Genomic DNA, 14,380 nt, shown 5'->3' with positions numbered 1-14,380 from the left:
ACGAGCGCCGAACAAAAGTCCAGATGCAATGGTGGATAGAAGCAGTCCCATCGACAAGTAGGAGATGTACGTTCGTTCATTGGCAAACCACACCTTGGCTTCTACCTTGACAGGCGTGGACACTTTTTCTGCGTACGTCAGCTTTATGGCGGACTCGTGTACTCACTTGGGACTCGCACACGGATAGTTGGGTCGTTGATTGAATGATAATCGGTCAATAACGGTCGTTGGGGACTGCATATCAGTGGTAGTCATAAGCTTGAAACTCACTCATCAGGTATCCTATCCGCTCGCTTGCTTTTCGCTCGTAAGCCTACTCCCTTTTTCGGCAGCAGTTTGAGCGCCGCAGATGAGAACGGATGGTAGAAGAAGTCAGCTATCTGGCTCATAGTTATGGTGGTGATCAAGCGTTTGAGATATGGGGGATAGTCGGTGGTTTAAGCAGTTGAAGATGCAATTATTACATTAACAATTGTAAAATTCAACAGTTTGTCTTGGTATGACGCACGTGCATGCATCTGGGAACGTAGAGATGAGCTCGTACCTGTGGTCTCGCGGCGGGAGTATATCTGCCACACTCATTTTCGACCTCCATTTTCATCTCGCGCCATTGCTAGCCAATTGCCGCTGTACCAGTAAGAACAAAAACATCGCGTCGATATAGCAGACAACATAAGGAGTCGGCAATCATCGAGCGAGAGCAGTTGCCCCTCAGAGGGTTATACACTACTGTCGATCTAGTTTATGTATACACCCTGAATTACATTTGATCATCGTGAGATTCCCATGCTCGGTTGTATCTCATATACCCAGTGAATTCCAAGTCACCGCCTCAACCATGGCGTAGGGCAGGGTTATTATACGCCAGCCTTTCGGTGTCTTCATAAGCATAGATGTAGTTCCTTTGGCAGTGGATAATAACAGTGTCGAATCCACAGTTCTTCCAAGCACAAAGTATGCATGCTGAAACGACCTACTCCCGGAAGCTCTTCGACCCTCGATACTTGCACAAATACTGACCAAATGTGATGCAAATGTGAAGTGAGATGAAGCATTAGCCTTTAATCGCTAATTTACAAAGTATACCTATGTATTTGGGGTAGTGGTGAGTTGCGCCTTTTTTCATTTCGATTTGGCGCGAGATATTCTCTGGCGGCGAGGGGCGCCATATACAGCAATAACTTCAAGCGTCGAATAGCACCGCCACAAAGACAACGCGTCTTCACCCCACGATATCTCCGCCGCGTGCATCACTGGTGCCACACTCAATTACCTCCACGTCCAACTCATTCACTTCCCACCAGTTACTCGCTACTCTTCATCCATTCGATATCATCGTTACCCTTATCACCATCGCGCATCCACTCCTACCCCACCGTCACATCACGACCTAGACACAGATCTTCAATATGGGTTTATCAATCTCAAAACTTCTCTCAGGGCTCTTTGGCAAGAAGGAGATGCGTGAGTCTCACGTCTCGACGCGTGCTAGCTAACTGTTCATAGGAATTCTCATGGTGGGTCTCGATGCTGCTGGTAAAACCACAATCTTGTACAAGCTCAAGCTTGGTGAGATCGTGACCACCATTCCCACTATTGGTAAGTCATCCTATACACGCGACGTGGCTGATAGGATCCAGGATTCAACGTCGAGACTGTCGAGTATAAGAATATTTCATTCACTGTGTGGGATGTTGGAGGACAAGACAAGATCCGACCCTTGTGGAGACATTGTAAGTTGCTCACGAAGCATTTCGAGCTAACGCGCAGATTTCCAAAACACCCAGGGTATCATCTTTGTTGTCGATTCGAACGATAGAGAGCGTATCACCGAGGCTCGTGAAGAATGTGAGTCATATCTGTTGCGTCGGTGCGCTTACGTATAACAGTACAACGGATGCTTAGTGAAGACGAGTTGAGGGATGCACTACTCCTCGTATTCGCGAACAAACAGGTGAGTTGTCATCGCCGCCTTAGTACTCTAACCTTTTTTTAGGATCTTCCCAACGCAATGAACGCTGCCGAAATCACCGACAAGCTTGGTCTCCACTCCCTCCGACAACGATCATGGTACATTCAAGCAGCTTGTGCTACTTCCGGAGATGGTCTCTACGAGGGTCTTGAATGGGTGAGTGATCGAATTCCGAACCTCGTGCTAACTCCTCTTCAGCTTTCCGCCAACCTCAAGAAGAAGACTTGATTAACTTGCTCTCTATATACCTTTTCTGATTCTCCCGTTGAATGAATTTCTTTATCTGTGGTATGCACTTCATAAATGCGTGATTATATAATGTTGATTACCTGCGCACCGAATGCCGTAACTGCAATCTTGTTTTACGCGGTGAATGAGGGTGTATATAACCCTGTAAGTATTTTGTCGATAGTTGTCCTAGACATGTGCATATGTCTCTTCACCATCGTGTTTACATTCATTTCATCGTCGTGAACAACATCGCTGTGCATTTTCCATGGACGAAGACGTACGGACGTCACTATACCGACAAGATGATACCCGTCAGTTCCTCGCCTATTCAACCCAAATGCGTGCTAACAAACCTCCACCAGCGCTAAACAACGATCCCCCCAAGCAAGCACCATCATCCAGCGCATCTTCAACTGAAGTACACGATGAGCTTGCCCCTCTGCCTGTCGCACCACGCAGAGTGTCTCTTCCCCCTCGCATGCACCTCCATTCAAGCTCCACATCCCCCGGGATACAAAGTCTCAGTGAACTAATGTCCAGCCCTCCCATACCCGAGGATTATGAGAATGATCGTTCTTACTTCCCTCCCTTTCCCTCCAGTCAATCCCCTCTTGTTCCGTCGACCCCCCAAACTCCTGACATCTTTGTACCTCCAAAAGCAGCTTCAGACTCTGGAATTTTCGCAATAGCCCGTCGATCTAGCACAAATAGAAGCCCGCGCATCAGAAATACCGGGGGAATCCTTGCTCCGCACGGCTCTTTCACTTCCTCCCGCCCCCGATCGTCAACGACGAGCTCTCGATCTTCTGTCGCCTCATCTCCCTCTGGCCGAACGCCGAGGATACCATCAAGTCATCTGCAAGATCAACCCGAAGAAATGGATCCCTGCGAAAGAGAACGACTATTCAAAGCCGCAGCCAAGGGAGATCAGTTAGCGATGCATCAATTAGGTTACCGTCCTCCAAAGCTGAACCATCGACATACTTTGGGATCAAGTGGGGATATATGGGGAGTCTCGTGAGTTGACAAATTTCTCGGGCGCTTACTGACAGCAAGTTCTCAAACAACATTTAGTGAATCTACAGCGCCAACATCTCGCAAAATTCCCGCCAACAACTCGCCGAATACCCCTACAACGTCACAGTCTCAATCGGATCTATTCTCTGAAGCGGCGCACCTGGCTTCTCAATCCAGTGCTACGCCGTACACGTCATCACGCTCTCGGCAATCATCTACATAATCTGTTCTTGCGTTCATCAATACTCATGCATATATCCCTGTCACACAATATCGCTGACTTTGCTACTGGCTATCTGATCTTATTTCCTGATCGCTGACCAAGCGTCGTACAGAACGTTTAGCCTTGAACACCAAGCATTGTACTGTTTACATATTTATTCCCGCCGAGCATCTAATCAGTGAGTAACTCTCCTACAAATACTTTTCATCTGCCTCATCAAAGACCCTGAGTATCGACTGGCTCTGGTGCACACAATGCTGAGCTCTTCAATCATTCCTGAACTGACAACTAATGCATGTACTCACCTTTGGTCGGCAAGCTCCTTGACAACTTAGCATCATGCATACGTACCAGTACCTCAACACTACAAGGAATTTGATGGAGACGAGCCTGTATCTGTTGTATCAGGTACATGGATGAACTCTCAACTTATGCTGGTACAGTTGGGGTTCCTATTCGACAGAATGGCACGACGAACGGATCAGATCAAAATGCGATTTTCTTCATCATTTGATCTGATCAACTCGATCTGCTGAGACTGGTACGGATCGGCAAAAGAACTCTCTAACACCTTTAGCCTCCCAAGGAACCCGCGGATCGCGCCTCCGACATCTGCTTGTCTCCTAGAAACCACATGCGAATTACCTGGTCGTTACCATTCACACTCTGACATTATCGTTCCCCAAGGTGCATTCGAATGTGTATGGCAATTGACAAGAGGAATGACTCTGGCTCAGTTCCAGCAACACCACGGAGATCCTGGAGCTCGGACCCGAACATGAGATTCAGACTTGGCATCGAGGCGAGAGCACCAGCGACACGAGACAGTCCCGCTCCGATGAGTCAAAGCGGTGTTACTAGTATTGAGCATACTCCCATGAGCATATATACGCTCGTGTCACCTGCAGCTCAGCTGCAAAACAGTCTCTGTAAAGAACCCCACAAATTCCCTACTGAGCAAATACCCCATCATATTATCCTGAAGGACTGCACAGCATTTGGTGTGCTTAGCTGTGAAGTCTGCTTCAATCAGTGTCTGGATGATTGCACCAAGTGCATAGGATCTATTGATGATCACTGATGTCTTCGCACAGAGAGGCAATATCGAGACCTAGACTTTGAGACCTGAGCTAGACTGGAACGAGAATAGGACTGTGGCCATATGAGGGTAGTTGAGGCTTTGGCTCAATTGTGTGACTTGTTGACTGTGGTGAGAGTTATTTAACAAGATCCATAGTTGGGAAAAATTATGAAATATAGCTATGGAATTGGGCACTATTTGTACCTTACAAAATGATCCTTCCATCCTGACTCCGGTAGTCCAGTCCAGTAGTCCGATTATAAATTTATGTAGTCTAAATCCTGTCTTATATCACATTATCTAACGTCATTCACCTACTTCTTATACACCCCCACATATTATACAGTTTGCAGATTCTCACCTCATGCATGCATCACACCTTTTACAAGACTGGGGGCTTGTCAACAGCAGTGAGAGGCATCTAGCTATGTGTAGGAGCTTTCAGAATGCATGCATTGACATTGTTGGAACTACAAATTTCGCTTTTGTGAAAACCTTTTTTCTGCTGTAGGGCATGCATCTGTCCATCTAGAGACACATAAAAACCTGGTGTATATCTTAGCCCGTCTAGCATACCTCCCAGGTAGCAAAAGTAGGGAGTTGTGAAGCTAGATATTGCTAGGCAGATCAGGTGTAATTTTGTATGGGAATTTCATGATGATTTGTATGGGACTGTATAACAAGGGGGGGTGTATAAGAAGTAGGTGAATAACGTTAAGCTTTGTCACACACGGGGGTATTTGTTGTCCAAAGGGAAGGACGTGTGTCTCTGGCTTGTCAGGATACTAGAGCAAGGAAGTTGCAGACTGGATACTAATAGAACAAGAATAGGACTGTGACCTATGAGGGTAGTCAAGGCTATGACTCAACTGTGTGACTTGTTGACTATAATGAGAGTTATTCAATGAGATCCATAGCTGGGGAAAAGTATAAAACATAATTATGGAATTAGGGATGTTTTATACCTTGCAGAATCCAGGGTTTCCATCATTCTGTGGGTTACGGTCGGGTCTTACAATAGCTTACAGTTGAGTCTTACAGTTGGATCTTATGGAGAGGTCTTTTGTAGATATTATGTAATCTGAACTTTAATTTCTTATTACATAATTTAAACTTGATACTTCATGATTCATGATAAGCTTGCTACTCATAATTTATGCCCCACAAGAGAGATTTTTACAACCGGCGAAATGACACGCATCCCGGCCAAATTTCAGGATTGGCACGATTCTGCTAGCAAATCTCTTTGTATGACCTGAGGATAGTATACTCTCTCCTCCGCTTCTTCTTTCACCACACTGAAGGCTTCGACGTTGATCTAGAGCCCAGACACGGCTTATCTGCAGATATGGCTCTATAATTACTCGTAGAGTCTGCTGCTTGAACTAACCTTTGCATGGTCTGTTTAAACATTCTATACATCCAAAATAAAACGTCAGTGTAGGCAATTCTATATCACTGTTTCAATTGTCGAAAGGATTGAACCACCGACTAGGCACGACTATCAGCTGTAATGACCATCAGTCATACATTCAATCTAATCTCAGTAATTTTACTGATATCACATATCAATGTCATTCCCCCCACATATCATACAGTTTGCAAATTCTCACTTTATATGCATCACACCTGTTCTAAGACTGGGGGCCTTGTAACGCCGCAAGTTTACGATATCGCGGATTTGACCAATCTCACTGATTTTGAGGAAGTTTTGGGTGACAACATTCATCTTGTATATTTCATTTTTTCCATGCATCCATCATCTGTAATTTGCTCAGAATAGTACATCTGACACCCACAAGGCGTGTTTAGTATTATTCCATGCATACCAGGCCGGAAAATCTCCTTTCTGTCCGAGGATTGGCGCTTCTAGCTGATTGCCCTTCACCCACCATGGGAGAAGCTATGACAAATTGGAAGAAGCGTGAGACACCCCTATGATCTTGTTCCTCCTGGCGGACCTTCATAAGTCGATGCTAGGGACACTAGACGAACTATCAGAAAATGAAAGCCGACCCTTTTACTAGTCTCAAAGTGAGTGGGAACTACATTGGAGTGACAGATAAGACAGGCAAAAAGATAGCTGAAACAAAACAATGGCTTATTTTCTCAAATTGCTGCTCAGAAATGCAATCTCAAACAACCTTAGGGCAGAGGAGAGGATGGAATGGGCCAGAGAGGACAGAAACCAAGACTGGAATCGAGGGATTTGGACATATGAAGCCAACTTTTTGATGAAATGTTTCAGACAATCCCAAGTATATCCAACCGGCCAGAAAGGGTCCCACAGCTTGGGTCACGGTCTGGGGTGCCATAGCAAGGGATAAGAAGTGGCCGCTTCTGTATTTTGAAGCTGAGGCTCCAAGGACTAAAACAGGCAAGATGAACCCAGCAATCAAGGGAAAAGTTGTTTGACTGTGACAAAGTTCTTTGGGGCAGATTGAGTTCATATGTGGCTGGGATGATGGGCAAAGGTCAGGGTGTTCTGGTGGTAGAAGATTGGACCGGAATATGCAGAAACAAGACAAGGTTCATGCATAGAACTGCTCAAAACATGTCTCTGAATGCTTAAACGGCAATATTTAGGCAAGTGTTTGAAGTGGACTGTCCGGGTATTAATGCCGGTCACGAGTATCTGTATCAACTGTGCATTTCATATTTATTGTTTTTTGACTCTGAAATCTCAAACGTTGTCGTTGCTTGATACCTTGTCTCTTATTTACGCTGGATCTCACAAAGGTTTGGTCTCTCCTAGAAGCGAAAACATTGATCTTCCCTTCTGAAGTCACAACCTGTTTCTTTAGCTTGATTATCGTTCTCCTTGTCTCCCAAAAATACCGTCGCAAGATGTTTTGATCTGTATCCTTGCCTATACCCTTTTTCTCTACGCTGTCTGATGTAAAAATGGGCATAATAATTGGGAACACATGTTGTTGATACAACACAGCTGTGTCAAATTGGGACCATAGTACATTACTGGTTCAGATTGGTTGTCAGGAGCCTGTACCGACCAACGAGGCTAACCTACATACGAGACTTGGGATGATTGGGACAATATTGTGAAATGCATGTTAATATCTCAGGGTATATTATAGGATAGCTAAGGTAGTGGTTGGTGGGTATAGATACATGTCATGGTATTGTAGCTCAAGAACACTTCCGCTCTCAGCGATATTGTTAGGTAGATATAGAAAGGATACCAGAATAAGGGAAAGGTTATAAGAATAACGGTATTGCTGGTTCATCTTCTCCTCTTATTGAGTACCCCATAGATATTTATATATATACATCTATACATTTTGTATTCCAGTCTTCCCCTCATGATTTCTTGAATGTTGTCTCACCCTATCACCTTGACAATATCTCACTGGGTCAACATCTGTTCTAGAAGCTACAATGCCTATCGCACCTTCTGAAGTCTATCCAGAGCTGAGTACTACTATACCTCTATCCCTTTGATATTGCTGTGCCCCCAGCAATATTGTTCACTATTGAACATTATAGCAATACCGTTTCTCTCTTGTGTCATGAATCATAAAGTATCAAGTTTAAATTATGTAATAAGAAATTAAAGTTCAGATTACATAATATCTACAAAAGACCTCTCCATAAGATCCAACTGTAAGACTCAACTGTAAGCTATTGTAAGACCCGACCGTAACCCACAGAATGATGGAAACCCTGGATTCTGCAAGGTATAAAACATCCCTAATTCCATAATTATGTTTTATACTTTTCCCCAGCTATGGATCTCATTGAATAACTCTCATTATAGTCAACAAGTCACACAGTTGAGTCATAGCCTTGACTACCCTCATAGGTCACAGTCCTATTCTTGTTCTATTAGTATCCAGTCTGCAACTTCCTTGCTCTAGTATCCTGACAAGCCAGAGACACACGTCCTTCCCTTTGGACAACAGATACCCCCGTGCGTGACACCTTGCCTATTTGGCTACCTGTTATATGATTTGGGCATCCTGGCTGGAGCAGACGTTGATCATTGTGACAACTTCTTTACTTGTTCCAGTAGGTATTCGGCCTATATGTTCCTTTGCCCTATCATTCTGGGAGGCCAGAGTCACGTTCCTTACTTTGGACAACAACCACCTCGCGTATACAGGGAAAAGCATGTCTCATCTTGCTCATGCTGCTGGGGTCTTCGGGGCACTTTCATGGCTTACAATGTCCAAGACACCATGTAAAACTAGTGCCAATATGCGACCTCACGCGTGCTACGTAAGTCATTATAAAGATCCGTACCTCAATACGTTTCGAGGAGTACCAGCTATATCGTTGTCAGGGTTGTCTTTCACTTACCACCCTCAGCTCTAGGTGCATCAGGTATTGTACTGTCTGCATGTTACACTATTTTCCTATTCAACCGACTATCCTTCGGTGAACATTGCAAGACTATTGAACTGGTAAAAGGATGCAATGTATTGATTGCATCGAGGGAGATGGAAAACAGATCGACAGCAGAAGGTCTAGCGGAACCCGAAGCAAGCAGAGGATGAAAGGTGTATACAGATACATGTACAATCAACTACTGATATTATAAAAGAGAAGTAACCCCAAACACACTAATATGGACTGTTTACGATATTGCTGTGAGATTGTCGGATTCGCTTAGCTGGAGTGGACAATGTCGCATGCGGAGCAAGTGATGATCGCGTGGGCTGAGGGGAAAGAAATTAAGGCATTCAGTTTGAAAGATTCGCCATAGTAGGCGATTTCGGTGCCAACTCACCTTTGCAAGTTCCTTCTTATTGGCCATGATCACATTGTGCTCCAGTGCAACGATGATGTTTTTGTCTGCACCGAACTTGAAATTATCCGCCACAACTCGGGAATCGTATTGCTAGAAGTAGCGTTAGCGAACGAGTATAAAGTGGACGAGGGCTGATTCACCTTGATCTGATAGTCGTCTGTTCGTCCTTGTTTGAGACGTCGGAAATTCCCTATCGAAGCTTAGTGGTGTTCTTTCCAAGTAAATACTCACAAGTTACAACATACTTCCCGGTGGAAGTTACGATCGTCTTCTCCGCCTCGTTCATTCCCGTGTTGAATCTGAGATCGATCAGCGAGACAGCCCGTGGATAGATCGAGGGACTTACCTAGCAGGTGTGAACGAGACAGCATCTTCCATGTAGGCTACGTGTTCGGGCTTGAGTTGAAGCCGTCTGGGAATAGGTTTACTATCTGCGGGGAAGCTTCGATCGAAACCGAGCGATCCCTTATACCGACCGTCGCCAATGAGGGTATCAATTAACAGCAAGTATGTTTTGCAAGTAGCAACGAGCCATCGCCCATCTGCCGATACATCAACGCCAATAATAGGATCTCCCAGTGCAGGAAGGGCAGTCTGACGTTCCGAAAGGTCAGCACAATGTTGTGAGAACGCGCATGACTCACCTTGGCATTTTTGCCAATCTGATCGAAAAGCCGTATATCTCCCTTATTGCTAGCAACAGCTAATTTGCCAGACTCCGTGGTGGTAGCGGCCGAGAAATCGTTCTTGGTGGCATATTGTTTGAATTGGCTCTCTACGAGCTTGTTGCCGGAGACACGAGGATCGATACGGAAAAGGCCGTTGTGAGCTATGGGCGATAGTAAGCGACGGGGTGAGGGCTGGGAAAGTCCTTTCACTTACAATGCCCAATGAATGTTTGTTGAGGGTTCATCTGAGCATATTTGGAGCTAGATACCGTTAGTATAAGGGGTCACATGCAAATTATTAGACTCACTCTGGGATGATATTGTTTACTTCGACCGAGTCAGAAACCTTCCATTCATCGACTACTTTACCATACTCCAGATCCATTCGGTAAACTGAGTTTTGGTTCTTCGGGTCCAAAAGTAGCATATCTCCGTCTTGGTTGTGGAGCATCATCTAAAGAGCGGTCAGCACGACGTTGGAACGTCCCTCACGTACCTTTCCAGGTGAGAAACTCTTGCCATCCATGGTTTTGACTCTGTCAATAGCGGTACGGAATCGCAGCTTGTCGTCTTGATGAGCAAATACACCGATCATATCCCCACGGGCTACAAAGGACATATCGTTCTTGTAACCCACAGCCAGCTGATGATTCTTTGACCCATGAGCAAAAGCTTCTTTCTCTGACTCTTCTGATTCGGAACCGTATTCCTCTGGGTCTGCTGCAGACGAACGGTCCTCGTCATCATCGTCATCTGACCCTTCTCGATCTTCATCCTCCTCTGGTTCGGTCATCTCGACGTCTTCATAAGCTTCTTGAATGTATCGCTGCTCGTCTGCTTTTGCTTTCGCATAACTGGTTTTATTCTTGCCTTCCCACATGTAGATAGTAAACTTGTCTTTCCATTCAACGAAAACTTGTTCATTGAATCTAAGACACCATGTCATACCTGGAAGACCCTCGGTCTCTCGGAATGTGAACATGAAAGCTTGGTTGGCCTGGAACATCAGCGGAATCCTTGGCTAGAAGTACTCACCATGTCGAAACGAGGGTTCATTTCGGCGTCAATCGGCGCGGAGATGAACGGCGTGGAATTGTGACGGACGATGATCCAAGCTGACCTCACTGTGAGCTGCCTATACATATCTGGCTTTGTCTAGACGTACTATCGTAGTCTCCATTTGATACAAGATCTGCATCCACCTCTTTCTCTTGTATTACAAAAACGTCTGTTTCTGTGTCAAAAAGGTACAACTCTGCGTGAGAACGATGCAGGACAGGAACATCCTTGAAAGGATCTTCCTGCACTGATAGTGAGCCGAGTTTGTCCTCTAGATTCGCAGATGCACTCGGATCAGTAGCAGGCAAAGATGGCTTTTCGTTATATTTAAGGGCTTCCAGTTCGGCATCTGTGGCTTCCTCGTGTGAACGTAGGTATTTCTAAACGTCAGTACGAGACGTCAATGGGTCTGGCTCACCCTCTCATAAATACAATGCAGCAGAGTCAACTCAAAGAGACTGTTGGTAGGTTTGGGGACGGACTAAAAGGTTACCAATATTCTCTGAGACGAAGACATACCTTGCTGCTAACAAACTCCCACAAATCACCTTCATCTCCGCTCATATCCCTCCAAGCACAGGTGGAATCCCCATCAAGAACGCCGAATCGAAACTCGAGAGCTTGATCGATGAGAAAAACTCTTTCGTCGTCGGCTACAGGTGGTCAGTCCTGTCAGAGCGAGGTCACTTACTTTCCGCATCTTCATCCAATAACTGTTCTTCCCCTTCCTCATAAGCACGGGTCACGACAAGCTGATACTGATACTCGACCCCAGTCCTTCTAATTGTCGCCACAGCATCTTGAAATCTGACGACAATGAAACGATAATATCAGTTCTCGAGCATTAAGCCGTCTCCAGACAATCATAGCTCACATGCATTCCCTTGATCCTTTGATACTGTTTGGTCGAACGAGATATAGTTGACCAGCAGGTATCTGAATGAGCTCAGGATTGGCTGGATTGCCCCACATCTTCCCGAGAACTTTGGTTCAGATTCCGCATTTAATCAGCATCAGGTGTACTTCCAGACAAGCATTACCGACATGCTTGCAACTAGAGAAGCACCAAAGATGACTTACGGGATTTGATAACAAACATTTCTTTCGATTCTCGAACTTTGATGTGATCTTTCTGGCTCTTTCAAAAGACACGACGCTGTGAACACGATTATCGGAAGCGAAACAATGACAGAGTGTCACGCTTATATCTAGTCTGATAAAAATGATACGGGGGATGGACAAGGATGCGATGTCGAAAAGGAGAAAGTGCTGTCCAACTGGGTTATTTACAAACAAGCTGTTTTCATTTTTGTTTGGGTGGCCAATTTGTAAGAATGACGCAGGGCACGTGAGTCCAACGTGGCCGCTGCCACCGGAGGTATGAGCGGGATCAAACGTATCACCCAACCACTTTAACAGCATACATCCCCCCTACATCGTCATGTCAAAACGCGTTGATTGCCATTGCAACAATGCATAAGCGTTCATTCCCTTCTTTCGAATTGATATACTACTACTTTTTACAACTACCACACTCCATACCACTTGTAGTTTAGCATCAATGGTAAGTAACAAAGCGCCCATCTACCCATCGTCAGCTGCAAGCTCAACTCTTTTGACGATTCACAGGGCCAAGCTCCATCAAGCGGTGCTCCAGGAGGAGGCAAGAAGGACGGGAAAGATAATAAAGACAAGGTGAGTCAAGGCGAATTTGTTGAGTGGGAAGTGCGATGCCAACATATTCACGTAGAAATCCAAATGGGAACCTCCTATTCCCACTCGAGTTGGTAAGAAGAAGAAGCGAGGGCCCGATGCTTCATCTCGATTACCCCCAGTCTACCCCACCACTCGATGCAAGCTCAAAATGCTCAAAATGGAAAGGATAAAAGACTACTTGTTGATGGAGGAGGAATTTGTCGCCAATCAAGCTTCACAATCTGGAGAAGATCGAACTGCTGCCGATCGATCTCGAGTCGATGAACTCCGAGGATCACCTATGGGAGTGGGATCTTTAGAGGAAATCATCGACGATGATCATGCCATCGTATCTGTCGGTAACGGTCCTGAGTACTATGTTGGTATTATGTCATTCGTCGACAAAGATCTGTTGGAACCCGGATGTTCAGTGCTCCTTCACCACAAAACTCATGCAATTGTTGGAGTCCTCGCAGACGATACGGATCCTATGGTTTCGGTCATGAAACTGGATAAAGCACCCACGGAAAGTTATGCGGATATTGGAGGTTTAGAAACACAGATCCAAGAGATCAAGGAATCGGTAGAACTTCCTCTCACCCACCCAGAGCTTTACGAGGAGATGGGTATTCGACCTCCAAAAGGTGTCATTCTCTATGGTGTACCTGGTACAGGTAAAACCTTGCTTGCAAAAGCGGTTGCCAATCAAACTTCGGCTACCTTCTTACGTATCGTGGGATCAGAGCTCATTCAGAAATATTTGGGAGATGGTCCAAAACTGGTCAGGGAATTGTTCAGAGTCGCCGAGGAACATGCCCCCAGTATCGTTTTCATCGATGAAATCGACGCGGTGGGTACAAAGCGATACGATTCGACGTCAGGTGGAGAACGAGAGATTCAACGGACCATGTTGGAGCTCTTGAATCAATTGGATGGTTTCGATACTCGAGGTGATGTCAAAGTTATCATGGCGACAAATAGAGTACGTCTTCAGGCTCGCGAATGAATGCGAGATCCTGTTCTGACGTCTCACTGTGCATAGATCGAATCGCTTGATCCGGCGCTGATTAGACCAGGACGGATCGACAGAAAAATTGGTAAGTATCTTTCCTGATCGATTAAATCTGACAACGTAGAATTCCCTTTGCCCGACACCAAAACTAAACGTCACATTTTCAAGCTCCATACCTCAAGAATGTCTTTGGCAGATGATGTGGATCTCGAAGAGTTGGTCATGACAAAGGACGATTTGTCCGGAGCGGATATCAAGGCTGTTTGCAGTGAGTTCTTGAGTTTGTGTAAGTAGCTGATGATCAGCCGAGGCGGGTTTGTTGGCTTTGAGAGAGAGACGTATGCGCGTCACAAAAACCGTGAGTCTGATCATCTGGCTACAATCGTGGGCAATCTCTTACCCCGTGCTATATCTCAGGATTTCACCTCTGCTCGGGAGAAGGTTTTATACAGGAAAGATGAGAACACTGTGAGTGTTCACGCGTACGACAAAGCTGACAATCTAGCCTGCTGGGCTGTATTTGTAATAAATCAACACGAGGTCTATCGCGATTTGAGATCAGAGATGCATCGTGACATGAAGAGGTCAGCTTTTTGTAGAGAATAAGATGCATTTCCATGATAGCAGAATTTGTCACGAATGTACCTGTGGCAG

The 14,380-nt window shown here is 45.4% G+C and overlaps 4 protein-coding genes across 4 annotated transcripts; 3 read left to right on the top strand and 1 right to left on the bottom strand.

Moving 5' to 3' along the window:
• Window positions 1-1,409: 1,409 nt before the first annotated feature.
• Window positions 1,410-2,200, top strand: IL334_005437 (uncharacterized protein; the record flags this gene model as incomplete). The annotated part of the gene is made up of 6 exons (XM_062937150.1): window positions 1,410-1,464; window positions 1,507-1,569; window positions 1,641-1,733; window positions 1,890-1,954; window positions 1,997-2,128; window positions 2,171-2,200. 6 exons carry the CDS (start codon window positions 1,410-1,412, stop codon window positions 2,198-2,200), a joined length of 438 nt encoding a protein of 145 aa, XP_062793201.1.
• A 268-nt stretch (window positions 2,201-2,468) lies between these two features.
• IL334_005436 (uncharacterized protein) lies at window positions 2,469-3,443 on the top strand (the record flags this gene model as incomplete). The annotated part of the gene is made up of 2 exons (XM_062937149.1): window positions 2,469-3,220; window positions 3,278-3,443. 2 exons carry the CDS (start codon window positions 2,469-2,471, stop codon window positions 3,441-3,443), a joined length of 918 nt encoding a protein of 305 aa, XP_062793200.1.
• Window positions 3,444-9,104: 5,661 nt separating this feature from the next.
• Window positions 9,105-12,118, bottom strand: IL334_005435 (uncharacterized protein; the record flags this gene model as incomplete). Its single annotated transcript, XM_062937148.1, has 15 exons — window positions 9,105-9,200; window positions 9,272-9,382; window positions 9,433-9,449; window positions 9,524-9,591; window positions 9,639-9,886; window positions 9,937-10,121; window positions 10,175-10,221; window positions 10,269-10,414; window positions 10,457-10,924; window positions 10,996-11,075; window positions 11,126-11,399; window positions 11,539-11,639; window positions 11,711-11,826; window positions 11,894-12,002; window positions 12,100-12,118. The coding sequence occupies 15 exons, from the start codon at window positions 12,116-12,118 to the stop codon at window positions 9,105-9,107; spliced, it is 2,085 nt and encodes a 694-aa protein (XP_062793199.1).
• A 462-nt stretch (window positions 12,119-12,580) lies between these two features.
• On the top strand, window positions 12,581-14,252 carry IL334_005434 (uncharacterized protein; the record flags this gene model as incomplete). Its single annotated transcript, XM_062937147.1, has 8 exons — window positions 12,581-12,583; window positions 12,649-12,714; window positions 12,770-13,388; window positions 13,596-13,696; window positions 13,757-13,811; window positions 14,032-14,084; window positions 14,144-14,167; window positions 14,232-14,252. 8 exons carry the CDS (start codon window positions 12,581-12,583, stop codon window positions 14,250-14,252), a joined length of 942 nt encoding a protein of 313 aa, XP_062793198.1.
• Between the last annotated feature and the right edge of the window lie 128 nt (window positions 14,253-14,380).

The sequence above is a fragment of the Kwoniella shivajii genome, chromosome 7, assembly GCF_035658355.1.
Source record: "Kwoniella shivajii chromosome 7, complete sequence".
NCBI classification, from domain to species: Eukaryota; Fungi; Basidiomycota; class Tremellomycetes; order Tremellales; family Cryptococcaceae; genus Kwoniella; species Kwoniella shivajii.
The sequence above is the reverse complement of the archived record's forward strand: the minus strand, read 5'-3'. Positions and strand labels throughout refer to the sequence as shown.